The sequence below is a fragment of the Aethalodelphis obliquidens genome, unplaced genomic scaffold (assembly GCF_003676395.1).
Source record: "Aethalodelphis obliquidens isolate GAN/ISIS:26980383/991018 unplaced genomic scaffold, ASM367639v1 scaffold53, whole genome shotgun sequence".
In the NCBI taxonomy this organism is placed as follows: domain Eukaryota; kingdom Metazoa; phylum Chordata; class Mammalia; order Artiodactyla; family Delphinidae; genus Aethalodelphis; species Aethalodelphis obliquidens.
This window is the reverse complement of record NW_020837997.1, coordinates 12534902-12558836: the sequence shown is the minus strand read 5'-3', so window position 1 is coordinate 12558836 and position 23935 is coordinate 12534902. Positions and strand designations below refer to the sequence as shown.

Genomic DNA, 23935 nt, shown 5'->3' with positions numbered 1-23935 from the left:
GCTCCCCGCGGTGGGCCGCCTGCGAGGCTCCCCGCGGGGCTGGAGAAACATTTGTGGAACTGTCTCCCCTCCCGACCTGCACACATGAGGGACGGTATCCCGGACCGCCCATCAGCCCTTCCAGAAGGGGATGCAGGATGGCTCCCCGGGGCCCACCCGGCGGGCACAGCGCTCCCAAGAGCAAATGGCACAACCCGGACATTTTCCTTCAGTAAAACTCATGGTAGAGGTGAGGCCGATGTCCACGTAGCTGCTTAACCTTCTGTCTGTTGCACACGGATGGGAACTCAGGCCTCAGCGCCTGAAGACCTCACTGTCTGCAGCCCCGGCCCAGCCTGATGGTCAGCGCCGCGGACAGAGAACTAACTGCTCACGGCCGGACTCGGGCCAGGCTCCAGGCCAGCGCCGCCATCAGCTGACCTCCAGGCCTCGGTCTCACCTCATAGAACAGGGACAGTGGCGCTGATTTGGCAGGTGTGGGGCCTCCCATCACCTGGGGCTTCTGCATCCCCATCCCAGGCGCGTTTCCTGGCCAGTCCTGGGCAGCGGCCTCTGTGGAGCATGGGGTTTGGAGGCGGTCAGAGTCATGCTGTCCCCCCCTGCAGCAAGTGCCCCTGGCCAGGGGAGCTTCTGCTACCCTGAGTGGACCCCGGGCCAGCCCCCTTCCCTCAGCCCCAGGAATGCCCTTGGGGTGGCCCCCAGCCCCTCCATCGCCTGGAGACACGAACCCCGGGCCGGTGCAGCCCCAGGGCCCGCCAGTCCTGTCCCAGCCCTGCCACACGCGCGGCCGTTACTGTCGGGGGGGGCGGGGGAGCCTGGGTCGCTGCCTCATCGGGCCAGACACCGTGGGCTGCCGTGGCCTGCCCGGCGGGGTGACAGTGGCAGTGGGAGCCCCTCGGGGCTGGGACTCGCTGCCCACTCCCTCCAAGGACTCTGGCCCAAGAGGTTGGGCTGACTGCATCCTTCCTAGTCCAGTCAAAGCACAAAGCCCTGAGGACTGCGGCCGCTGCACTGCGGAGGCCGCAGTGACACTGCCGGGGGCCAGGCCATCACGGGCCCCAGGAAGGCCCCTCCACAGAGGCTCCTGTGGGTGGTGTTGAATAAAGCGTGTCGGGCCAGCGTGGTCTGGGGCCTTGGTTTATCAGAATCCCAGGTTTTGTGTCGCAGCGCTGGGAGCCTGCCTGTGCTGAAGTTCATCATCCTGCCCTGGGTTGGGGGATGGGAGGGGATGGTAGACCCCTGGCCTCTCCCAGGCAGGGTGGGCTTCCCATGGCCCCAAGTGGGGCCTCCTGACACTTGGGCCCCGGCAGTGTTGGCGTGAGAGCTGGGTGTGGAGGCTTCCTGAAAGCCAGCACACTTGGGTACCTTCAGCGCAGTCCCCGCAGCTCCCTTGGAGGCCCCTGCCGACTCTGCGGGTGGGGGCGGGACTGATGCCAGGGGCGCCCACGTCCTTCCTGGGAGAGATGAGGACCTGTCAGTGGGGTCCGCGCTGGGAGCTCAGCAGGGGCTCCTCGCGGCCCGGCGCAGGGGCAAGGGAGAGGGTGTGGCTGAGCTGACCCTGTAGGCCCGGGCCAGTGCTGACAGGTGGCTGGGGAGGGCGGTGCTAGGACATCGGCCACACCGGTCCCCTTTTCAGCTGCCCCGCCACCCCTGGTCGGGTGGTCATTGCTGGCTTTTCTTCCGACCCAAGGCCAGGGCACGGGAGCTGGGAGAACCCTGGCCCCTCACCTGCCCAGGCACCCCAGACTGTTTTTTGCAGGCAGCAGAGGGTCTGCCTTGCCCAGGGGGAGCAGGGTCCCTCCCCAGCTGCCTGGACCCCCTCCTCACCCCTACCGTGTGGGTCTCACAGGTGTGGGCAGGGCGGGTCCTTCCGGAGCCTCCAGGGGAGCATTGGTTCCCGCCTTCAGCTTCTAGAGGCGCCGCATCCCTGGCTCGGGGCCCCTCCTGCATCCTCACAGCCAGCAGCGCATCATCTCCCGTCTCTCTATCTGTGACCCTCCCGCCTCCCTCTTATAAGGACCCTGTGATGACACTGGGCTCCTCGGGGAATCCAGGGTCATCCCTGTCTCAGGGGCCTTAACCCCACCTGCAAAGTCTCCTCTGCCCCGTGAGGTGACACTTCCACAGGTCCCAGGGTGACTTTGGGGTACATTAGCCTGAAGACAAGTTTTCCTGTCTTGCCGAGGCCGCCCCTGGCCACATGGCCTCAGCTTCCACCATCTCTTCTTTCATCCCCAGCTCATTCCAGCCGCTTGGGCTTTGTCCCCACTGTCCCCTCAAGGGGAATGAACAGCTGCTACAGAAGCCCTAGGACTGGCCAAGCTCGGGATGCATTGGGTTTGCAGAGCAAGGGAGCTAGAGGTGACCGGAGGCAACGATGCCTGGTGACAAGTTGGGAGTTTCCCAGTCAGAGAAGAGGCAGCGAGACCGGCTGGAGCAGAGGGGCCAGCTCGGATTTCTGGAACAGTCCACCGGGACCCCCCACCAGCCACATGTGGCTGGGAAGTTCAAACTGGTGACAACAAATTACATGTTGCGCTCCTCAGCTGTCCTGGCCACATGGGGCTGGGGGCCATGACTGCACAGAGCAACAGGTAACATCTCCATCCACACCATCTAGAACACGGGTTCTGAGCCTTGGCGGGGGCGGGGTGTGTGACACCTGTAAGATCAGGTAAGTCTTGTCAAAAACTGACCACACAGGGCTTCCCTGGTGGCGCAGTGGTTAAGAATCTGCCTGCCGTTGCAGGGGACACGGGTGCTGTCAGGCCCACGACTTTTTGTTGAAACCATTTGGGAAAAGAAATTCTGTTTCTCCCGGGACTTGGAACTGGGAGAGTACGAGCCGCTGGGCAAACGGATCTGCTCAGAAGAGTGAGGCTGCTCAGCACAGAGGAACCCAAGCCGCAAGGGGAGCCTCCCCAGGACCCCATCCCCGCCCACACTTTGCACTTTGAGCCAGTGGATTCCCTCTTCTGCTTAAGTCAGTTTGAGCAGACATTTGTCACCTGCAGCCCAGAGTCTGTCCTTGACCACGTCCCTGCTGACCCCACCTGAGATGCGCCACAGCCGAGGCCTGACTTGGTGGAAAACACCGCCCCCTGGGAGCCTCCAAGGACCGTCCTGGGGCTCCACCTGCTCGGATGGGGGGGTGTTGGTCCTGCTCACGAAGGCATCATGGCCACCCTTCCCGGGGCTGAGCTGCACTCCAGGTTGGGGGGAGGGGGGAGCTGGCAAGGAATGGGATGTCACTGCTGCCTGGGGCTGGCCCAGGGCCCACATGACAGGGCACCTCCTTAAGGGATGGGGCAGCCAGGGTCAGAACAGGAGAGTGCCGTGTTCTGGTCGGGGGCAGCACCCCAGTCGCTCCAGGCTCTGTCCAGGAAGCTACTACAGGTACCAGGACTTTCCAGGAATTTCACTTCTAGGTCCTCACACCCAGATCGCCTGCCCACTGGGGCTCTCAGCTGGCCTGCTCACCTCCAACCTCCAACCTCAGGTGAACCCGATGGCCTGTGTGCTGTCTACACTGCAGCAGCCAGGCCAGCCATCCATCCAGTCATCCGTCCACCCATCCAACTTACGATAAGGACACGACTGAACAAAGCAGAGAAAGGCCTCTGCCCTAGTGGAGCTGCCACTCCAGTGGGAGAGAGACAAGAACTACGATTTTAAAAATAAGTAGAACATGAAACACCTGCTGGTGGTAAGTGCTTGGGAGAAAAATAAAACCAGGAAGGGCGATCAGGAATGTGTGGCAGGGTTGCAATTTAATAGGGTAGTCAGAGGAGGCGTCAATGAGAAGGCAACATCAGAGCAAAGGCCTGGAGGTGAAAGAGGGAGCCTTGAGAACATCCGGGGGAAGAGCGGCGCAGGCAGAGGGCCCAGGGGCAGCACCATGCTTGGCACGTTGGATGAACAGTGAGGAGGCCCGTGGCCATTACAACTTCTGTTTTTACCGAGAGCCACGGGAAACCATGGGAGGGTTGGGACGATCCGCCTGCCCAGAACAGGCCACCAGCGAGGGCAGGTGTGGGGTAATCCGCCTGGCAGAGTCCTCCTAAGAGGATGAGGGCCCTCATTTTCCTGGGACCAGACAGAATTAGCCCCGGGGACCCTGCCCTGCCCTACCTGTCCAGCTCTGGAGGAGCCTGGAGGGCGAGAGGGCCCTGATCCAGCCCCCCAGGCAGTGTGGTCCTGGCACTGTGTGTGTCCTCCAGCTTCCTTCAATCTGGTGGGCACCAGTGGTGGTGGACGGAAAGGAGAATGATGAGTAGGCCCAGGTCCCTCAGCTCAAGTGACTGGCAAATGAAGATAACCCCTGTGACCCTGGCAGAAAGGAATGAGAAGTCCCTTCCTTCTGGCTGGGCTTGCTGAACTGGATAGGGGGTGTCAGCTAGAAGCCCTGGAGCCACTCCTGCCCGAGGGAACTACCCACTGGAGTTAAAAGGACCCAGAGATGGAGAGCCACATAGCTGAATACAGAAGCACCTGGATCCAGCCGTGCCTGAACCCACTGGAGTTAAAAGGACCCAGAGATGGAGAGCCACATAGCTGAATACTGAAGCACCTGGATCCAGCCGTGCCTGAAGTCAGACCGTACCCCTGGACATTTCAGTTCCTGAAGCTCACAAAGACTCTCTTCTGCTCCGGATGACTTGATTCAGGTGTGAGTCCAGTGCAACCCAGAGCGGCTTGGCTAGAAAACCCTCCCCCTCGAGGATGGAGGTTGGGGCCTCTTGGGCAACACTAGGAATTCCAGGAATGAGGGTGAGCAGCTCAGTGAGGCCGGGAGGGGAAGATGGACCTGCAGACGCCCAGCAATCATTGAGGGTGGAGGCTGGGCCATGGGACCACTGGGTCTGAAGTGCCCACCTCCCCACTGCCTCCCCCAAGTCCCTCCTGGCCCTGACATACGACAACACGCAGAGGCATCTGGGGCCTGCCAGCAATTGCCCCAAGAAGTCTTTATTGGCCCCCAGGGCCCTGATTCAGCTTCAATGCAGGGGCCACCCAGTAACCCCAGTGAGGGTGGTAGTCTCCTCTGTTCTCGGAGAAGTCTGTTTTTCCAGAAAATAAAAAGTGCAGGGAGTGGGCTGGGGGAGGTACCCCCCCACTGACCCACCGCATCTCCTCCAGGTCACTGGAGGGTCAGGGTGCTCTGGTCCCTCTCCCGCTAGAACTTCTGGTTCTTGCTCAGCCGGTTGTGGCGCCAGATGTTGTGTTTCCGCAGCAGTCGCCAGTACTCCCGGGTCTCAGGGTCCAGCTCCTCCAGATTCTTAGGGGGACCCACGTTCATCTGGAACAGCCTGACGGGGAGTGGGCAGAGTCGGGGTTGCAGAGCAGCCCCCTTCCCCGCGGCTCCCCCACCCCAGACCCCCTGACCTCAGGGCAGTCCCTCCCCACCCTGAGGACATGGAACAAGGGAGCGCCCCTATCCCAAGGGTGCTGGGATCTGAGGTGGGCGCACGCCAAACCTTCTGCCTCCTGGCCTTTGTCCGTGCCGCCTGCCCACCTGTAAGGCCTCCCCACCCACTCGCTCAACCTTTCTAAACCTTCCCCAGCTTGAAGGATTGGCACGTGGCAACAGCTTCTGCATCCTGCCACTGCTCTCAGGGCCAAGAGCAAAAATTCCCCCTGCAGCCCCCTGAAAGCTGGGCTCCATCAAGTTCCTGCCCTGTCTCCCCCTACTCTCCATCTTGCCTCCCGGGGTCCACTAAGAAACCAGGTGCAGTTCTGCCTGGAGCCTGTGCACTGGCTGTTCCTGCCCACCTCTAACTCTCTGTCCACCCACGCAGGTCGACTCACACGCCACCTCCCCAGGGAAGCCCTCCCGGATCCTCAGATTTGGTTAGCCAGGCCCTCCTTACCCAGTCCTGGCACACTCACCACTCTGGGTACTCGGAATCCGGCTTCAGGACCACATCCTGGCCCTCCTTGTAGATGTTGACACCCATGGCGTGCGTGGTGAGCCGGATGGGGTCTGTACACACCTCTGGGTCCTTCAGGGCCTCACCGACCACAGCACCTTTGCCCCCCTTAATGACTACGGTGGGGGAGAATCATTTCAGCCCAGCTCCACCCTCGGGAGGCCAGCCGTCCCTTTCTGCCCTGGCTGGACCCTGTCTGCTGCATTCAAAATGATTTTAACTGGGACACGGATAGTGCATTAAATGACACTGATATTCAGAGAAACCAAGTCATTCCTCTTCAATCCCATTTTCATTCCTTCTCTTTATCTCACGAAAAAAGAGCCTCCGCTGGCTGCTCTGTGTCTTTAAAACCTCACGTCTGCCAAATCCCTCCTTACAACAAAGGAGATTGGGCAAGGCTGTATCCAGAGAAAATTTAAATAACCTTGTTTTGGTTTTAATACTTAAATGGGCCCCAATTTCTGGTGATAACCTGCCAAAGATGACTAATTTGGAAGCAGAAACGTCACAGGGACCCAAGTCCATGACCTACTCCTACCCCCGCCCCGACATTAAAAAAAAAAGACAAAAAAAAACTTGGGCCTGCGCACTGAGTCCAATCGCGCCCTAGGTACCTCAAACTGCGCCTGCGCAAACAGCTTAGCCTCTACGCTTGCGCGCTGACTCTAGGACGTGCCTCCCCAACCAGCGCTTGCGCACTACCAACTCCCCAATGTCCCTACCATTCTCATCTTGGTCCCTCCTAACTCAGCTCACCCGGTCTCTTGGCATAATCTCGTACATGGAGTCTTACAGAAGCGGCGGGGTCCGGGAGCTCCCGAACCCGCCAGCCGGCCGAGCTCCACGTAGCACCTAAGAGGCGCCTGGCCGCCATGACGTATCCCGGCCGCCTGCACGTTCACGTTTCCGGAGGACGTCTGCGGCCGAGGGGTGCTTGGGAGTTGTAGGCTCCTAAAGATTTATGGGAAATGTATTATTCCGGCCGTAAGCATATGTTAATTGTGATTTCTTTAAACTTTTGTAGATATCCCCAGGTACTGCACGAGGCGACTTCCAAAGGATGTCTGACTTCTTGCCCTTCAGTTACTTATCACTTACTTTAAGTATCACAACTTATACATCCTTGATTCTAGTCAATGAGCAATTACTGAAAACCTAAAACTAATAAAAGTTAACACCATTATTAGGCTCATTATTTTCTAAATCTATTGCTAAATCTGTAACCAGCTCGATTTCGTTTAATTAGGAGGTAGGTACTATTATTATACCCAGTTTACAACTGAGGAAGCCGGAAGTTTAGGGAGGTAAAGTTAAGCCAGGCGAGCCATTCGGCCGCCCTACTGAGTGCCACACCGGAGGTCTGTCTACAATATGGTCCCCTCGTCGCTTCCGGTGTCCCTGGAGTCGAAAGAGTCCGCCTTTCACGCTCCTTTAGTATTTTCCAGTCCTATTTCTTCCCATCTGCCATCCCTTGGAATAATGAGCAAAGCCGTAGCAGTCAAGCAGTGGCTCTAAACCGCACTTTGCAGTTCAGGAAACAGGCTCAGAAGCCAGCCCGAGCTTTCACTGTGCGTAAATGAAGGTTCCGGACTCGAACTCACGGTCCCGACATCTAACGCCCCCGCGCGGCCAGGCTGGCTGAGAGAACTACATTTCCCAGCAAGCCCCGCGGGCGTGCGCATGCCCAGTGGTCCAGGAGTGCTGCGCGGACAGATCTGCCAGCGCCCAGTCCGGGAATTGGCGAGCGGCGGCGACTGGCAGGACCGGACAAGCCAGGGAGCGGGGTTCTGGGGGCCGCGCGGGTTGAGGCCACCTCGGTTTGGGAAGTGAGTGTGCCGGCGGAGCAGAGCGAGGTCTGGAGCCAGCGCCTGAGGTCACGGGTCTGAAGTCTTGAGTCTGGGGTCCGCTAGAGGACTGGGGTCTTAACTCAGCTTTAGGCTCGAGTTGTGTCTTCAGGCTGCGTCTGAGTGGACCTCAGTCTGGGGTCTGAGTCTGGGGTCGATCTTGAGGGTGGCATTGGAGGTTTTGAGATGAGAGTCCGTTTTCTGGCATCTTGGAACTGTAGTATTAAGTCTGGAATTCTGAGTCTCAAGTCTTGGACTGAGGTCTTGAGTCCTGGGTCTCGGCGACCTACACCGGTCGGGTCTATATAGTCAGAGTATGTCTCCAGCCTCCACATCTCCGGGGAGGAAGACTTGGAAGAACCAGGACTGGGGTGAACAGGGTCCACGGATGGGGAGAGGTCTGGAGCAACGGGTACAGGGGAATCCCCCGGGGTTTGGAGCCTGGGAAGCCACAGCCTTGCAGCTGCTCATTCTGCACCTCAGTTTCCTCGTCTGTAAAATGAGGATCATAGCAGAACCTTCCTTGTGGGGTATGATGGGGATTAAATTATGTGTTCTGTATGAATACATACCAGGTGAGAGCCTGGTACCAAATTGGAAGCCAGGAAATCTCATCTTTGATTCTCTCTTTCAGATGCTGGCTTGAGCCCAGGGTCCAGGCATGGAATTCCTGACAACCTCCCAACCCCCTCCAGGACCTCCAGCCATGGACTTGGAGGAGCCCAGGGACACACTTTCACCCTCTCGGGACCTCACCCCTGATTGCCCGTGGGACCCGGCACCAGGAGGCCCCGGCAGCCTGAGTCAGATGGAACTTGACGGGCTCAATATTCAGGACCTGCTGCAACAGTTTGAAGCTCTGCCAGGTGACCTGGTGGGCCTGTCCCCAGACGGACCCCCGTGCCCCTTGCACATTGCCACTGGCCATGGCCTGGCCTCTCAGGACATCACCGATGCCCATGGGCTCTTGTCCGCCGAGGCTGGCCGGGAAGACTTGCTGAGCCTCTTGCAGCAAGACGAACGCCCTCCTTCCCAGTCAGGTCCCCAGGAACCTCCGGACCCTGCTCCTCGCCTGTTGCAGCCCCCTGATGACCCAGAGGGGGATATGGCTCCCCAGGAGTGGGCAGAAGGAGCCTCTGTCGAGCAGGACGAGGGCAGGAGCTCAAGCAGCTCCCCAGAACTCTGGCTGGAGACAGTACCTCTGGTCACTTCTGAAGAGCCACCTGTCAGTGCCCAGGTAGAACCCACCCCGCCCCCCCAGACCGCTCCACTGCTGGGAGCCAAACAGGAGGACTCAGGCCTACCCCTCTTCTGTCTTCTTCCAGAGCCCTGAGACCCTGGCTTCCTACCCTGCCCTCCAGGAGGGTGAGTGTCCCGCCCACCCTGGCCCCAGGGACTTCGGGGTTTCAGAACAGCCCGACTCAAGCTCCCAGAACCTGGCACAAAGTTTGCCAGTAACGAGTTGCTTCTAGAGAGACTCTGAGGTTGGGTTAGAGTAGATTCCAGACAACTGAAAGAAGAGAGACAGTCCTGAGAATGTTCTAGAATGAATAGGGAGCGTTAGGGCAGACTTGGCAAATTGTAGCACTTGATTCTAGAGCAAGGGTTGGTAAGTTACCATCCGTGGACTTTCTGGTATGTTTTGTGAGCTAAGACGGCTTCTGCATTTTATTTATTTATTTTTTAATTAATTAATTTATTTTTTGCCATGCCGTGCAGCATGTGGGATCTTAGTTCCCCAACCAGGGTTCGAACCTGCGCCCCCCCTGCAGTGGAAGTGCGAGTCCTAACCACTGGACCGCCAGGGAAGTCCCGTGCATTTTTATTTTTATTTTATTATTATTTTTTAATTTATTTTTGGTTGTGTTGGGTGTTCATTGCTGCTCATGGGCTTCCTCTAGTTGCGGTGAGCAGGGGCTGCTCTTCATTGCGGTGCGCGGGCTTCTCATTGCAGTGGCTTCTCTTGTTGCAGAGCACGGCCTCTAGGCGTGCAGGCTTCAGTAGTTGTGGCATGTGGGCTCAGTAGTTGTGGCTCGCTGGCTCTAGAGCACAGGCTCAGTAGTTGTGGTGTACGCGCTTAGTTGCTTCATGGCATGTGGGATCTTCCCAGACCAGGGCTCGAACCTGTGTCCCCTGTATTGCCAGGCAGATTCTTAACCACTGGGCCACCAGGGAAGCCCCCATGCATTTTTAAATGGTTGAAAAAACTTGAAAGAAGAACATTTCTTGACAGGTGAAAACGATAGGCAATTCAGATTTCAGTGTCCGCAAATAAAGTTTTATCGAGACAGACTCACGCCCGTTCATTAGCGTGTTGTCGGTGGCAGTTTTCATATTACAATGGCCAGACTGAGTAGTTGCAATGGAGACCATCTGGCCCACAAAATAAAAAATATTTACTGTTTGGGCCTTTGCAGAAAAGTTTGCCAATCTGCTCTCAAGGCATGAGAAGTACCTGTTCTGGCCACCTGGAATGTTCTAGAACATTCTCCCCCACACTATCTGAGGCTCTAGGTCAAAGAACAAGTTCTGTGGTTGTGGGAAAGGAAGCTGGTTTGAACTTGTAGTTCCAAGAAGGTTCTAGAGTCATGGGTGGAGCTGTGATTCACCTAGAGAGTTCCAGACCTAGCATTTTGCCTGTGGTTCTAGATTAAAGTGACCTCAGCTGATGAGGGTGTTCTGGAATGATGAACAGAGCTGTCAGGTTCTACTTAGACTGGGAGTTCTAGAACCATGGAGTGAATAGAATTTATCTCTGGTTCTAGACCTTTAGGAGCTGTACTAGAACTGGCCAGAACTGTCCAATTCAAGAAAGTTCTACAGCTATACAACAGAAATAGAATTTGAGGCACATGTCACTTGAAATTTTTTAGTTATCCACATTAAAAAAGCAAACACTTAAAATTGTCTTTAATAACATTTAATTTAAGCCCATGTATTTAAAATGTTATTTCAACATACAATCAACAGTTTATAATTTTATATTTTTTTTATGAGAGCCTCTAAATCCGGCGTGCATTTTACACTTACAGCACATCTAAGTCCAGACCAGCCACATTTCAAGTGCACAATACCCACATGTGCCTGGTGGCTACCATATTGGATGGTGCAGTTCTAGAACCCAGAGCAGAGTTATCTGTTGTTCTGGAATGCTTAGATCATGAAGGACAGTGGGCAGAACTGGCTATCCTTTAAGTTCACTGGAATGTGGTTTCATTCCCTGTGGCCTGTGGTTCTTCAAAAAGCAATAGCTATTGATTAGAATATTCTAGAATCACTGGCACTGCTGTCTGGCTCTAGGTTGCTCAGGGAATTCTAGAGCCATGGGGGCGAAGCTTTTTGTGGTTCTGGGCTGGGTTGGGGGGATTCTAGAACCATGAGCAGAGTTGGACTGTTCAGATCATTCTTGGAATTGCCCCGTGCATCTGCAGTTGTGAGTTATTGAGGGGGTTCTGGAACCACAGGAGGAGCTTCCCGATGCTGCATTGATCAAGACGTTCTGGAATCACGTAGTGGAAAAGTGTGATTCTGGAGCAGTGTTGGTTTCTAAAATCCCAGGCAGAATTCTGTGGTTTGAGACGTGTCAGGGAGTTCTAGAATCACAGATCGGGAACCACCTGGGTTTCTGGACAGTATGAGAGTCTGAGGTATGTGGACAGTTGCCCCTTTCTACTCTGTCTGGGCAGTTCTATGACCACGGGGTAGAGTTGTCTGTGGTCCTGGGCCGATAGAGAATCCTAGAGCAGTGGGCAGAGCTGACTGGCTCTAGATTGATGGGGCTTCCAGAACCATCCAGCAGAGTTGACTATGGTTCTATAATGTCAAGGGTTTTAGAAATAGGAGTGGGACTGTCTGGTTCTAGCCTGACTCCTGGAATTCTAGCCACACAGGGCGGCGCTGGGTGTGGGCACAAGAGCTGCTTCTGGCTCTGGTTCTGGATACAGAGCCTGCTCCTGAAACCGCGTCCTCTGCCCGGGAGTCCTTGAGCTGTGGGCAGAGCCAGCTCTAGACTGACGGAGGGCTCTACATCCATGAGGGCCGAGCCACTGACCTGTGGCTCCGGCTGATGGGGTGGCTCTGGGGCCGTGGGCAGGCGTGTGTGGCTCCAAGTGCCAAGCCGCGGGGCAGAACTCTCTGTGCTTCCAGACCATTCAGGGCTCTGGGCAGAGCCCACAGGGGTGGACGAGCCTGGCAGAGGTTCTAGGGGGCTGACCCGTCTCTGCTGTCGCCCTCAGCGTCCGGCCCCTGTGACCACGAAGACCTCCTAGATGGTGTCATATTCGGGGCCAAATACCTGGGCTCCACCCAGCTGGTGTCTGAGCGAAACCCGCCCCCCAGCACGCGCATGGCGCAGGCGCAGGAGGCCATGGACCGCGTCAAGGTGAAGCCAGGGGCCGGCAGGTGGGTGGGCGGGTAGGTGGGCTGCAGGCCGGGTCCCCCGAGGCCCTCTGAGCCTGGCGGGTCAGAGTCTGGGTCTTTGGGGGCTTCCACGTCCCACCCCGCCCCCCACAGGCCCCCGATGGGGAGACCCAGCCAATGACAGAGGTAGACCTCTTCGTCTCCACCAAGAGGGTCAAGGTTCTGACGGCTGACTCCCAGGTACGGGGCCCAGGCCTGGCCTCTGGGGCGTGGGCGCCTCCACTGCCGAGCGAGGCCCCCGCGGCCCACCCAGCCTGGTTTCCCCACCCCCTCCAGGAGGCCCTGATGGACCACGCCCTGCAGACCATCTCCTACATCGCTGACATCGGCAGCATCCTGGTGCTCATGGCCCGGCGGCGGCTGGCCCGGCGGCCGGCACCCCAGCCCCACAGCCGCCGGCTCTACAAGATGATCTGCCACGTTTTCCACTCAGAGGACGTGAGCAGCGGGCTCCGGGTGTCCTGAGGGCGAGGGGGAACTCACAGTGGCCCCTGCTCTCCACCAAAGCCCCACCTGGTCGCACTGTCACCCCAGCGTCCTTCCGTCCTCACCCTCCTGAAGGCCCTGAGCCATATATTCCAGGCCTTCCTGTAAGAGCCTGAGACTGGCAGCTGTCTCCCCAAACCCTCCCTGCCCCAGGCCTGTCTCCCTTCCCCTCCCCCTAGATGCTCGGCCAGCGGCTGGCAGGTCAGTCCCACTTGGGGGTGGATGGGCTGGTAGTAGGGATGTCAGTGGCTGGGGGGGGACCTGAAGGAGGTGGGTGGACCCCCAGAGAGGTGCCGCCCACCCCACAGGCCCAGCTCATCGCCCAGGCCATCGGCCAGGCCTTCGCCGTGGCCTACAGCCAGTTCCTGCGGGAAAGTGGGATCAACCCCAGCCAGGTGGGCTCCCAGCAGAGCCAGGGTGCCACGGGCCCCGGCCACCTCCACAACGGGGACCTCGACCACTTCTCCAATAGCGAGAACTGCAGGGAGGTGAGCAAGTGGGTCCCCCACCCCGGCCCACCAAGTGGCCCTGAAGCCCTCCCGCACCCCCCACCCACCTCCTCCTGCCTCCTCCAAGCAGCCCTCAAGCGCCACCTGTGACCCCCCAGGTGTGCATCGAGAAACGCCGGGGTGAGGGTCTGGGCGTAGCCCTGGTGGAGTCGGGCTGGGGTTCCTTGCTGCCCACGGCCGTCATCGCCAACCTGCTGCACGGGGGCCCTGCCGAGCGCTCAGGGGCCCTCAGCATTGGAGACCGCATCACCGCCATCAACGGGACCAGCCTGGTGGGGCTGCCCCTGGCCGCCTGCCAGGCTGCCGTCCGCGTGAGTCCTCCGGGGTGGCCGGGGCAGAGGGCCTGCGAGGGCCCCCCAGATGGCAGTCCCCCCCTCCCCACGCGGCCGGGAAAGTGAGCACGAGGCCAGGTCTCTGTGTCTCAGTCCAGAAGGGGCAAGTAGAGCTTCAAGTCCTACCCGCACCCGTGCACTCTGGGAAACCGAGGCTCAGAGAGGGTAAGTCCAGGGACACCACTCTGGTGCGGGAGCAGGATTGGAACACAAGGTCTGTCCTCTGTGCCATGAGGCAGCAAGTGTATTCTTGAGTCTTGACCCTCGTTGCCCAGACGGGGAGACTGAGGTCCAGAGATGGGGTGGGCCTGGCCAGGCCAGAAGGGCAAGTCTGACGCGGTTCACGCAGTGTGTTACTGAGTGCTTGTAACCCTGCCTTGTGGGCACTGCTAGAACCCCCTACCATGAGGAAACTGAGGCCCAGGGAGGTGAGAGGTGGCGCAGCTCTGACTCCAAGGCCACCCAGCTCTGGCCTGCATTCTTAACCACTTCTCAAGGGGTCTTGTAGAATCTATAGGCTCCATTTTATGAGTGGGTAAACAGGCCCAGGAGGGGCTGCAGCCCAGCAGGAAGTTTGGCAGCCCCCCCCAGAGGCCCAGCCAGGCCAACAGCCCCCATCCTGTACAGGAGGTGAAGTCTCAGACGCTGGTGACCCTGAGCATCGTCCACTGCCCGCCGGTCACCACGGCCATCATCCGCCGGCCCCACGTCCGCGAGCAGCTGGGCTTCTGCGTGGAGGACGGCATAGTGAGTCCCCAGCCCGCGGACCCGGTGGGGGTGGGCGGCCCCAGGCGTGGCCCCCTGGGCAGCGTGGCCCTTCCTGTCCCCCCAGATCTGCAGCCTCCTCCGGGGTGGCATTGCCGAGCGCGGGGGCGTCCGCGTGGGGCACCGCATCATTGAGATCAACGGGCAGAGTGTGGTGGCCACGCCCCACGCCCGCATCATTGAGCTGCTCACGGAGGCCCACATTGAGGTGCGCTGCGCGGGGGGGGGGGGGGGGGGGGGGGGGGGGGGGGGGGGGGGGGGGGGGGCGGAGTCTGAGTGGGAGGAGGCCGCCTCCAGCTGCCGCCTCCTCTCCGCCCCCAGGTCCACATCAAGACGATGCCTGCTGCCACCTACCGCCTGCTCACAGGCCAGGAGCAGCCGGTGTACCTGTGACCGGCCACCTTCCCCCCACCACTGTGCCTTAGCCCCCGCCGGCCCCGGAACTCCGTCCACGGACCCTCCTCGGCTGGCCAGGGCCCCAAAAGTTTCTTGGTTCTATATTATTTTCTTATGTAAAAAATTAAAAGCTTATCGAATGGGTAAAGTCTCAGATCTGGGTCTGTGGGGTTGAGGGAGGAAAGACAGCACCCTACTCTGGCCCCTTGTCCCTGGAAGTCACTAGAAGCCAGTGCTGTGAAAATACTCCATTTATTAAAGACCGGGCAGAGGGAGGCAGGTTTCCAGGTTCTGTGTGGGAAGCTGAGTCTCAGCTTCAGGGAGAAAAAGGGAGGACAGGCCAGCTGGCCACCTGGGAGGGGTCACAGGTCAGTGGCCGGTCCCCAGTCATAGCCATCTTCGTCAGAGGACTCCACATCTCGGGCTCGTGTAAACTTTTTCCTCAGAGCATCCCGCTCATATGTCCTGGGGATCAGAAAATAGAACAGAGGCTGTGGGTGGGGAGGGTGTGGACTTACCTACCATTATCTGAGTTGACTCTGGGCTAGGCACAGTGGGTACAGTCAGAGATGAGCGAGACTTGACAAACTCCTACACATCCTTCAAAGCCTGCTCCAAATTCCCCTCTTTCAGGGAGCCCTCCCAATCCTCCCAGGAAGAGGATTCCTACTCCCATGGCCCTGACTATATGGGACTTGGAGTAGCTCTGTCTGGCTCTGTCTCACTCAGTAGGCTCCCAACACCACGAAGGCATAGCTTGGTTCTAGGTCTCTTCTCCACCCCACACCCTGAGTCCCAGGGGGAGGGTTGAGGTCCCCCAATGTGGAGTACCGGGGCTCTTACCGCATGCTGTCCTGTCGCCGTTGACCCTGTGGGTGGTGGCCGTCCACCTTGCAGAGAGAGAAAGGAGGTTAACACTTATCCCCCAAGTATGATAAACTGGGATGAGTAACCACTCCATCCCACCTCCCCACCTTTGCCCCCGACAGTGCTACCCACAGGCTTTCTCCTTGCCCCCACAGAAGTCTGGAGCTCATCCCCAACTTTAAATGAGAAAACAGCCTGGGACAGGGGAAGGCCTTGGCTGTGATCTCCCAGCCTGTCAGCAAAGGGGGAGTGGGGTTTCCCATCTGTGACTTTCCTCAGAGGGCTGTTGTCAGGAGTTCATAAATGAATTCGTATATGTCAAGTGCTTAGAAGAGAGCCTGCCCCATAATCAGGATGCCATGGACAGCTGAGCGGGTCGGATACTGCACAACCCCACGGAGCACCATTCTACCAGAGACATCATAGACTCGTACATTTTTACATTTCCCTAGAGAGAGTCTGGAGGAATTTGTCAAATTCACAGAAAGGCACCTTGGAGGCTAAGGCAGCCGCACAGAGAATAAGCGCTAAGTCAGTATTTGTTCTTGTTAAACACCCGACTCCCACGGGCCGGGACTTGGACTAAGTGTATTCTGTTTAAACAACAAGCTTGTGGGAATTCCCTGGCGGTCCAGTGGTTAGGACTCTGAGCTTCCACTTCAGGGGGCCCAGGTTCGATCCCTGGTCAGGAAACTAAGATCCCACAAGCTGCGTGGCCAAAAATCAAAACAACAACAACAACAACAAAATAACAAGCTTGTGACGTCAAGACTTTACCATCAATCCCTGTATCTCAGATAAGGAAACTCATGCAGAGGTTAAATATTTGCTTTAAGTGACTCAGTGGTTCAAGTACCCTAGATCAAGGTCCAAGCTACTGATCTGGTCGGGGAAGTATCTGTTCCTCGACATCCTGGCAGAAAATAGGCTCCCTAGGTGTCTCAGCCCCATCCCGAGACCCTTGCTGGGGCCAGCCTGGTGCTCTGCTCACCTGGGTCCCCTGGTGACCCGAGGATCTCCCGTGATCTTGCAGGATCCGAGGCTCATCCTCCAGCACGGGCTCCGAGGACCGGGCCAGGGCTGGCGCCGGGGGCCCCTCGTCCACGTCCACGTGGGGCCCACCCTCGCCATCCGTGTAGCCCTCGCCGTCCGTGTAGACGCCGCCCTCGCCGTCTGTCTCATAGTCGCTGTTGAGCCGGCTGTCGCAGCTCAGATCCGCGGAGCTGTCAGCCAGGCTGCGGTAAGGGAGGTCCAGGTTGTCCTCTGAGGAACTGTCCAGCTGCGGGTGCACATGGCCTGGCTGAGCCGAGCCCCGGCCCTCCCTGATCTTAAGAGAAAACCCCGGACCCGGGACACCACCTTCCAAACTCCAGTCCTCAACCTCAAATTGAGCCTTAACCCTTGACCCCAAGGTGAGTTCTGACCATTGACCTTGGTCCAGACTGAGACCCCAAATCTGAGCTGAGCCCCAACCCTGACTCCAGCGTCAGGAGAAGACCCCAATCCCATCTCACCCCAGGAACCAGGTCCAGATCCTAGCCTCAGGTCAAATCTGGGCCTTGGCCTTGGCCCCTAACCCAGCCCTAACTGCGACTGTTCCCAAACCCTCACAGGTACCTGGTCCTCGGCCGTCCAGATGGGCCGCGTCTGCTGCTCGCGGATGACAGCCTTGAGCTCTTTGTACCAGGAGTCGCTTGTGCCCTGCAGGGGGATGGTGGCTGCGGGTGGTGGGGACGGGCATCAGCATGGCTGGGAGACTCAGGCCAGGACCCACCGCCCACCCCAGACCCTAAGCTCCCACCCCACCTGTGAAGAGGTGGTCACTGTGCTTCCTCAGCTTCTGGGCCTGAGCGTAGAGGCGGCGGGAGCTGCGGCGGGAGGCGGGGGCCAGCCACTGGCGCAGTGCCTTGAGGGCTGTCCGGCTCTCGGGGACACAGAAGACCACGATTGGGTAGTACTGCACGTAGTTAAGGCGCTCAATGGCTGAGGGTGTCACGTCCAGGAGTGCGTGTTTGTCCTGGGCCGGGCCAATGTTGGGGGCCGTGGGGGAGGGAGACAGAGAGACAGTGGAGGGAAAAACACCCAGAGACAGAGCATCAGAGACAGGTGAAGAATCAGAGAGACAGAGATGAAGAGTCTGAGGTCAGAGTGGACCCCAGCCTCTCACATCTGCAGGCCAGCATGTTGGGGTGGGGCTTGGTGATAGCCCAGGCCACAGTGTCTTGAGCACCAGAGCCCCAGTTTGAGTCTCTGCCTCTTCCCAGGACTTGCTGCTGTGTGACTCTGGGCAGGCTCTGTCTCCCTCAAGTCCCCCACATCACAAAGCCTCCAAGAGGGGGAAAACCACACTTGCGGGGTGTGGGGCCAGAACAGGTTGGAGACCTGGGCCTTGGTTTCCCCATCCGTGAAATGGGACCCACAGCAGAGCCTTGCTTACTTTCTCTGCAATCACCCGCACGGTGTCCAGTTTGATGATCTTGGAGGGGCTGTCGGTCCTTGACATGCTCTCTGTGGAGGGGAGAGGCGACTGGCAGCTTCGGGAGGGCAGTCCACTGGCCCTTCAAATTCATGCCTCCCTGCCCCTCCCCTGCTCAAGAACCCACCATGGCTCCCCATGGCCCTTGAGAGAAATCCTAACGCCAGCAGCAGCAGCAGCAGCTCCTGCTGGCCCCGCTCCTGACACCACACTGGGTCCCCTCCTGACCACGACCCTCACCTCCTCCTCCTGAACAGGAGTGGCTGTTACTGGCAGATGGGGAAACTGAGCCAGGGACATACGATCACAAGCTCAGAGTCACTGAGCCAACGACTGGCATGATGGGGAGACGGATGCATGGTCTGTGCTCCACACACTCACTTTCCCAGGCTCGGTCCCGACTCTGGGCCTTTGCTTGGGCTGTGACCCGAAAGAAGCTACTCTCCCATCCCCTATGTGTCCTCTAGGACATGAGATGGAGTACTGCTTCCTCTAGGAAGCCCTCCTAGATAGCATGGCAGCTGAGGGAGAAGGCACGCTGGGGCCTAAAAGGAGGGGGACGCATACTTGCCTTTTTTCTCTTTGTTGTGGTAAAATGTGTGTAACATAACATGTACCACCTTAACCATTTTTAAGCGCACGGATCAGTGGCATTAAGTGCATTCACACTGTGGTGCAACCATCCCCACCATCTGTCTCCAGAACTTTCTCATCTTCCCAAACTGAAACTCTGTCCCCATGAAACACTGACTCCCCATCCCCCTCCCCCAGCCCCTGGCCCTCACCATCTACTTCCTGTCTCTGTGGATATGACCCCTCTAGGGACCTCCTGTGAGTGGAATCAGACAGTGTTTGTCTTTTTGTATCTGACTTATTTCACTGAGCATCATGTCTTCAATGTTCATCCATGTTGTAGTGAGTGTCAGAATTTCCTTCCTTTCTTAAGGCTGAATAATATTCCACGGTGTGCATGGAGCACGTTTTATTTATCCATCACCTGTCGATGGACACTTGGGTTGTGTCCATCTTTTGGCTGCCGTGAATCATGATGAATCTTCATGTACAAGTATCTGTTCAAGTTGCAGCTTTCAGTTCTTTTCACATGTCACAAAAAAAATGTTTTAACTTCTTTTTAACCATTTAAAATATATCAATACCATTCTTGGGCTTCCCTGCTGGCGCAGTGGTTAAGAATCCGCCTGCCAATGCAGGAGACACGGGTTCGAGCCCTGGTCCAGGAAGATCCCACAGGCCATGGAGCAACTAAGCCCGCGCGCCGCAACTACTGAGCCCATGTGCCACAACTACTGAAGCCCGTGTGCCTAGAGCCCATGCTCCACAACAAGAGAAGCCACTGGACTGAGAAGCCCACGCACCTCAACAAAGAGTAGCCCCCACTCACCGCAACTAGAGAAAAGCCCACGCGCAGCAACGAAGACCCAATGCAGCCAACAATAAATAAATAAATAAAAGAGCCACACCTATTTCAAAAATAAAATAAAATAAAAATATATATCAATGCCATTCTTTTTTTCCTTAATTTATTTATTGTTGGCTGCCATTGCGGTGCCTGTGCTTCTCTCATTGTGGTGGCTTCTCTTGTTGCAGAGCACAGGCTCTAGGCGCACGGGCTTCAGTAGTTGCAGCACGTGGGCTCAGTAGCTGTGGCTCGCGGGCACTAGAGCTCAGGCTCAGTAGTTGTGGCGCACAGGCTTAGTTGCTCCGTGGCATGTGGGACTTCCCAGACCAGGGCTCGAACCCGTGTCCCCTGCATTGGCAGGTGGATTCTTAACCACTGCACCACCAGGGAAGTCTCTGAATACCATTCTTAATTAGCAGGCTGAATAAAAACAGCCATATTTGGCCCAGGAGCTGTAATTTGTTGATTCCCTACTCTAGCTTAATTGTTCCTGCAGTTGTTCATTTTTGGTCTCCTCAGGAGACCCTGTGTATTCGTTCGATGCTGTGTCTATAGCTCCATAGACAAATTTCTTGAACAAACAGACAACTGGCAATTGTCCAATTGGCTCCATTGGCAATGGCTGCTTGGTGAACTGTGTTAAGAAGGATTCTGAGGCTCTATACAGGTAAAGGGTGGCAAGATTGTTTGAGGATGTCTGGCCCAGGGCTTGGAGGGGCTGCTGGCGGCTGATCTGCCTCATGTTTGGCATGGTTGTTCTTACTCTTTCCCCCAAATAGCATCATTAGCAGCCCCCTTATCAAGCTGCCTCAACCTGGGAAAGGGTTATGAAATGATTCACCAATGAGGTTGCTATGGGACCTGGTTTCTCACCTGCAATTTCAAACTCATCAGGCATCTCAGCAGTCAACTTCTGCATAGCAATGTCAGCCACAGGTCCCAGGATCACCACCGGGCGCTTGAAACTGGCTGCAGGGCAGAGAATCAATGACAAGAATCAGGATCCCATGTGGGGCAAAGGCTGCTAGCTTCTTGTGCAACTGCCTCTCCACTTTCTCCGTAGTAGATCTAGCCAGGCCCACAGCTGCCCAGCTAACGACTACAACTCCCAGCCTCCCTTGAAGCTAAGGATGGCCGTGTGACTACATCCTGACCAATGGGATGCAAGCAGAATGATGTGTGAAATCTGGGTTGTATCCTTCAAGGGGAGGTGTGAGACCTCTTGGCCTTCTTATACTGGGACTGTTACTTGAAAAGGAAACTCCTTGTTTATACAGTTTGGGGTCTGTCAGAGCAGCCGAACCCAGCTAACTCAGTGATTGGCAACCACCATTACAACCCTCAGGCCACATCTGATCCACTGCCTGTTTTTGTAAATAAAGTTTTATTGGCACAAAGCCACATCCAGCATGTCCCCTCTCTCCTGCCTTCCTGCGGAGTTGAGTCATTTGGACAGAAACCATCTGGCCTGTAAAGCCTAAAATACTGTCTCGCCCTTTGCAGGAAGAGCTTGTTTGACCCCTGGCCTCACCAATACTCCCTTTTACCAGTGAGGAAGTGGGTGCAGAAGGCATCTTGGCCAGAGAAGAGCGAGTAAGCAGACCACTCTTTACACCTGACCCTTCTCTTTTTCTCCTCTCCTTCTCTCTTGCTCTTAAAAACTTGATATGTTCAGATTTCTAAACTTTCGTTGGCTGGGGGTAGAAATTAAGTACGTAGCCTTTTATGTTTGAGTCTTTTTCGTCTGGACGATGGACCAGCAGCTGGAAAGCAGCTGCTCAGCCCTCTCCCGTCCTGGCTCACCTGCTATTTCCACCCTCCCGCCATTTTCTTTAAAAAGCCTCAGCACCTGGTTTTAATCCTTCTGCCCTGAGGCTGTGGGCAAGCGCTTAATCTCTTCCCTTCCTGAAATCTGAATGAGGTGTATTTTTACCCCTGGTTCTCGGGTAGGGAAAGGATCTATGTGCTGGTTTTGTGCGTGTGTATTTTCATCCTAAAGTAACCAAAAGGGGGTATTTTGGGTGGAAGGAGAGAGGTGAGGATTGTGGCTTCTGAACATTCTTATTTGAGGGCCCCCTCGGCCCCTCCCACCCTGGCCCACCTTCTCGCAGCACCACGCGTTCATATGGCGGGTAATGACCCTGTCTGGTCAGAGCCGACAGATCCTCACGACTCCGATGGGTGGTCTTCTTGGCTCCCCGACGAAGACCCCTCAGCCGCCAGAACTCGGCCCGTGTGCTGGAGCCCGCCGAGGCTCCAGGCCCGACCCCCACGGCCCTCTGGGCAGCCTCCAGACTGGCCAGCTGCTCTGCCCTGGAGAGAAGAGAGGAGATGAGTGAGCACCAGGGTCCGGGGTCCAGGATCACAGCCCCAAAGATGTCCAAGGCCGAATCCCGGCACCTGTGAATATGTCACCTCTCACGGCAAAGGGGACTTTGCAGGTGGGGTTAAGGCCTCTGAGATGGGGATGACCCTGGATTCCCCGGGGGTCCTAGTGTCATCACAGGGTCCTTATAAGAGGGAGGCGGGAGGGTCAGAGGCAGAGAGAGATGAGAGATGCTGCACTGCTGGCTGTGAGGATGCAGAAGGGGACGCAAGCCAGGGATGCGGTGCCTCTAGAAGCTGGAAAAGGCGGGAACCGATGCTGCCCTGGAGCCTCCGGAAGGACCAGCCCTGCCCACGCCTGGATTTAGCCCCATCAGACTCATTTCTGACCCTAGAACATGAGAGGATAAAAGTGTGTTGTTCAAAGCCCCTAGGTTTGTGGTAATTTGTTACAGCACCTGCAGGAAACTCATACAAGCGCTGACTGGTCAGCCCTGAGCCTTCTGCATGGCTCCCCAGAGGCAATCACCAAGGATGCTAAGTAGTGATGCTGTGCCCTGTCCCAGTGGGCGGTCCACACCTGCTCTGGCTGGGGATGATGCCCCGCTCTTTTTCCCGGAGGTCACGCCCCATGCGCACCGCCAGCCAGTGGCCTCCGCGGGCGTGGCTCTGTCCAGGGCCGGGGTACAGTGTGTCCAGCACGTGGAAGACGTCTCCGCGGGTGAAGCCCAGGCCAGACGGCGGGCTGGGCTCCATCTCAAAGTGCATGCGGATGTAGAAGGAGTCGCCCACGCCGGACTGCACCATCTTCCGGAAGACTGTGGACAGGGAGGCTTCCTGAGCTAGCAGGGCCACAGCCCAGACCCGACCCCTCCCCAGGGCCTGGCCGTGGATCCCAGCTCCACGCTCACATACACACGCGCTCTCACACACTCACGCACATACACTCACACACACTCACTGTCCTGCTTCCTCTGCGTCACCAGTTCCACCTCCTCGCCCGGGGGCAGCTCCAGCAGGAACTGCACAGCCTCCTCCCGGGTCAGGTTCCGGAATGGAGTATCATTCACCTGCCGGGAAGTGGGTGCAGGGGTGGGACAAGGGCACAAGATCCCAGCTCTTCCTCCAGACAAAGCCCTCCACCCAACTCCTTCCAGAGCTGCTGTCAAGAGCCCCAGAGATTGGGGGACGGCTTTCTGAAAGGGGCACTGCCCTGTGGCAGCCTGGGCATCACACACACACACACACGTGAAGGTCTGGCCCAGAAACCAGGATACAGGGAATGCAATCGGTACAGGCATAACCGAGGCTCTGCGTGTTGTCAACATCGAGACATGGGAACGAGGGGCCACAGCTGTGACAGGACCAGGACACTGGTGAGAATTTTGTGATACTTGAAAGAGTCAAGACAGACATGCGGTCGTGACAGGGACACAATATACAGACCCGGACAGCAGGTCACAGACACTGATTATCATGGAGGTAAAGACACACAATGAAGGCGCAACCTGGATAAGGCCACGACCCGGACACGGGAGACTGGAGGTGGCACAGAAAGGGACTGTGGATGGACGCAGGGATCAAGGGTGTGGCCCAGGCAACATGGTCAGGACACGGTCAACTCAGTGACACAAACAAGGAGACTGTGACATTGATAACGAGGCAGTGACCTGGGAAAGGTCGTGAGCTGGACATCGAGGTCATGACATTGACAACAAGGATGTGACATGCACAAGGTCATGACCCAATCATCAAGGTCATGCCCCAGGCTGGGAAGCCCTTAAAATGTTTGAATGTCTCTGGGGGTCTTGCCGGTCCCCAGGGGGTCCCCGGGGGTGGACACACAAGCAGTTACAGACTCGGGTACCACCCAGCAGGCCTACCCCCAGCCTCCCCCGCTCACCTGCAGAATCTCATCTCCCTCCTGGATGCCCTGCCCGTCTGCCGGGCTGCCCGCCTGCACCCCGGACACGAAGATGCCCACGTCATTGCCTCCGGCCAGCCGCAGCCCAATGTTTGCGCCCTTGAGGAATCGGACCACCCGCGAGGCGGGGCTGTACCTGAGCAGTGAGGCAGAGACAGTCGGCATCAGGCCGAGGATGGGAGAGCCCCACCCCCATGCTGGTGCGAGAAGGCAGGTGATGGGAAGCAGGAGGCAGCCCG

General features: G+C 57.3%; 3 protein-coding genes across 12 annotated transcripts in view; 1 reads left to right on the top strand and 2 right to left on the bottom strand.

The window, feature by feature from the left end:
• The first annotated feature begins 4559 nt into the window (after positions 1–4559).
• APBA3 (amyloid beta precursor protein binding family A member 3) lies at positions 4560–14828 on the top strand. 7 transcript variants are annotated; one of them, XM_027085601.1, is made up of 11 exons: positions 4560–4669; positions 8412–9014; positions 9103–9142; positions 12013–12158; positions 12290–12376; positions 12473–12634; positions 12991–13170; positions 13290–13502; positions 14151–14270; positions 14356–14496; positions 14610–14828. In XM_027085601.1, the coding sequence occupies exons 2-11, from the start codon at positions 8439–8441 to the stop codon at positions 14679–14681; spliced, it is 1737 nt and encodes a 578-aa protein (XP_026941402.1). In that variant the 5' UTR covers positions 4560–4669; positions 8412–8438; the 3' UTR covers positions 14682–14828. The 7 variants fall into 7 exon arrangements, with proteins under 7 accessions (XP_026941402.1, XP_026941398.1, XP_026941403.1 ...); XM_027085597.1 differs by lacking the exon at positions 4560–4669 and adding an exon at positions 7630–7759; XM_027085596.1 differs by lacking the exon at positions 4560–4669 and adding an exon at positions 7652–7786.
• MRPL54 (mitochondrial ribosomal protein L54) lies at positions 4931–6842 on the bottom strand. The gene is made up of 3 exons (XM_027085611.1): positions 6690–6842; positions 5890–6046; positions 4931–5309 (listed from the first exon to the last, which is right to left on the bottom strand). The coding sequence occupies exons 1-3, from the start codon at positions 6805–6807 to the stop codon at positions 5177–5179; spliced, it is 408 nt and encodes a 135-aa protein (XP_026941412.1). The 5' UTR covers positions 6808–6842; the 3' UTR covers positions 4931–5176.
• Positions 14829–14917: 89 nt separating the features above from the next.
• The window catches only part of TJP3 (tight junction protein 3), a 29634-nt gene continuing 20616 nt past the window's right edge, over positions 14918–23935 (bottom strand). For 2 of the 4 annotated variants that reach the window (XM_027085592.1, XM_027085593.1), the window contains exons 11-21: positions 23676–23832; positions 22734–22842; positions 22353–22590; positions 21549–21760; positions 20321–20416; positions 17989–18059; positions 17358–17568; positions 17169–17269; positions 16543–16830; positions 15528–15574; positions 14921–15149 (exon numbers count right to left, since the gene is read on the bottom strand). In XM_027085592.1, the coding sequence (XP_026941393.1) occupies positions 15047–15149; positions 15528–15574; positions 16543–16830; positions 17169–17269; positions 17358–17568; positions 17989–18059; positions 20321–20416; positions 21549–21760; positions 22353–22590; positions 22734–22842; positions 23676–23832 (1633 nt within the window). In that variant the 3' untranslated portion in view covers positions 14921–15046. Of the gene's footprint in view, positions 15150–15527; positions 15575–16542; positions 16831–17168; positions 17270–17357; positions 17569–17988; positions 18060–20320; positions 20417–21548; positions 21761–22352; positions 22591–22733; positions 22843–23675; positions 23833–23935 lie in introns of those variants that run through there. The other 2 variants (XM_027085594.1, XM_027085595.1) reach the window with 2 other exon arrangements.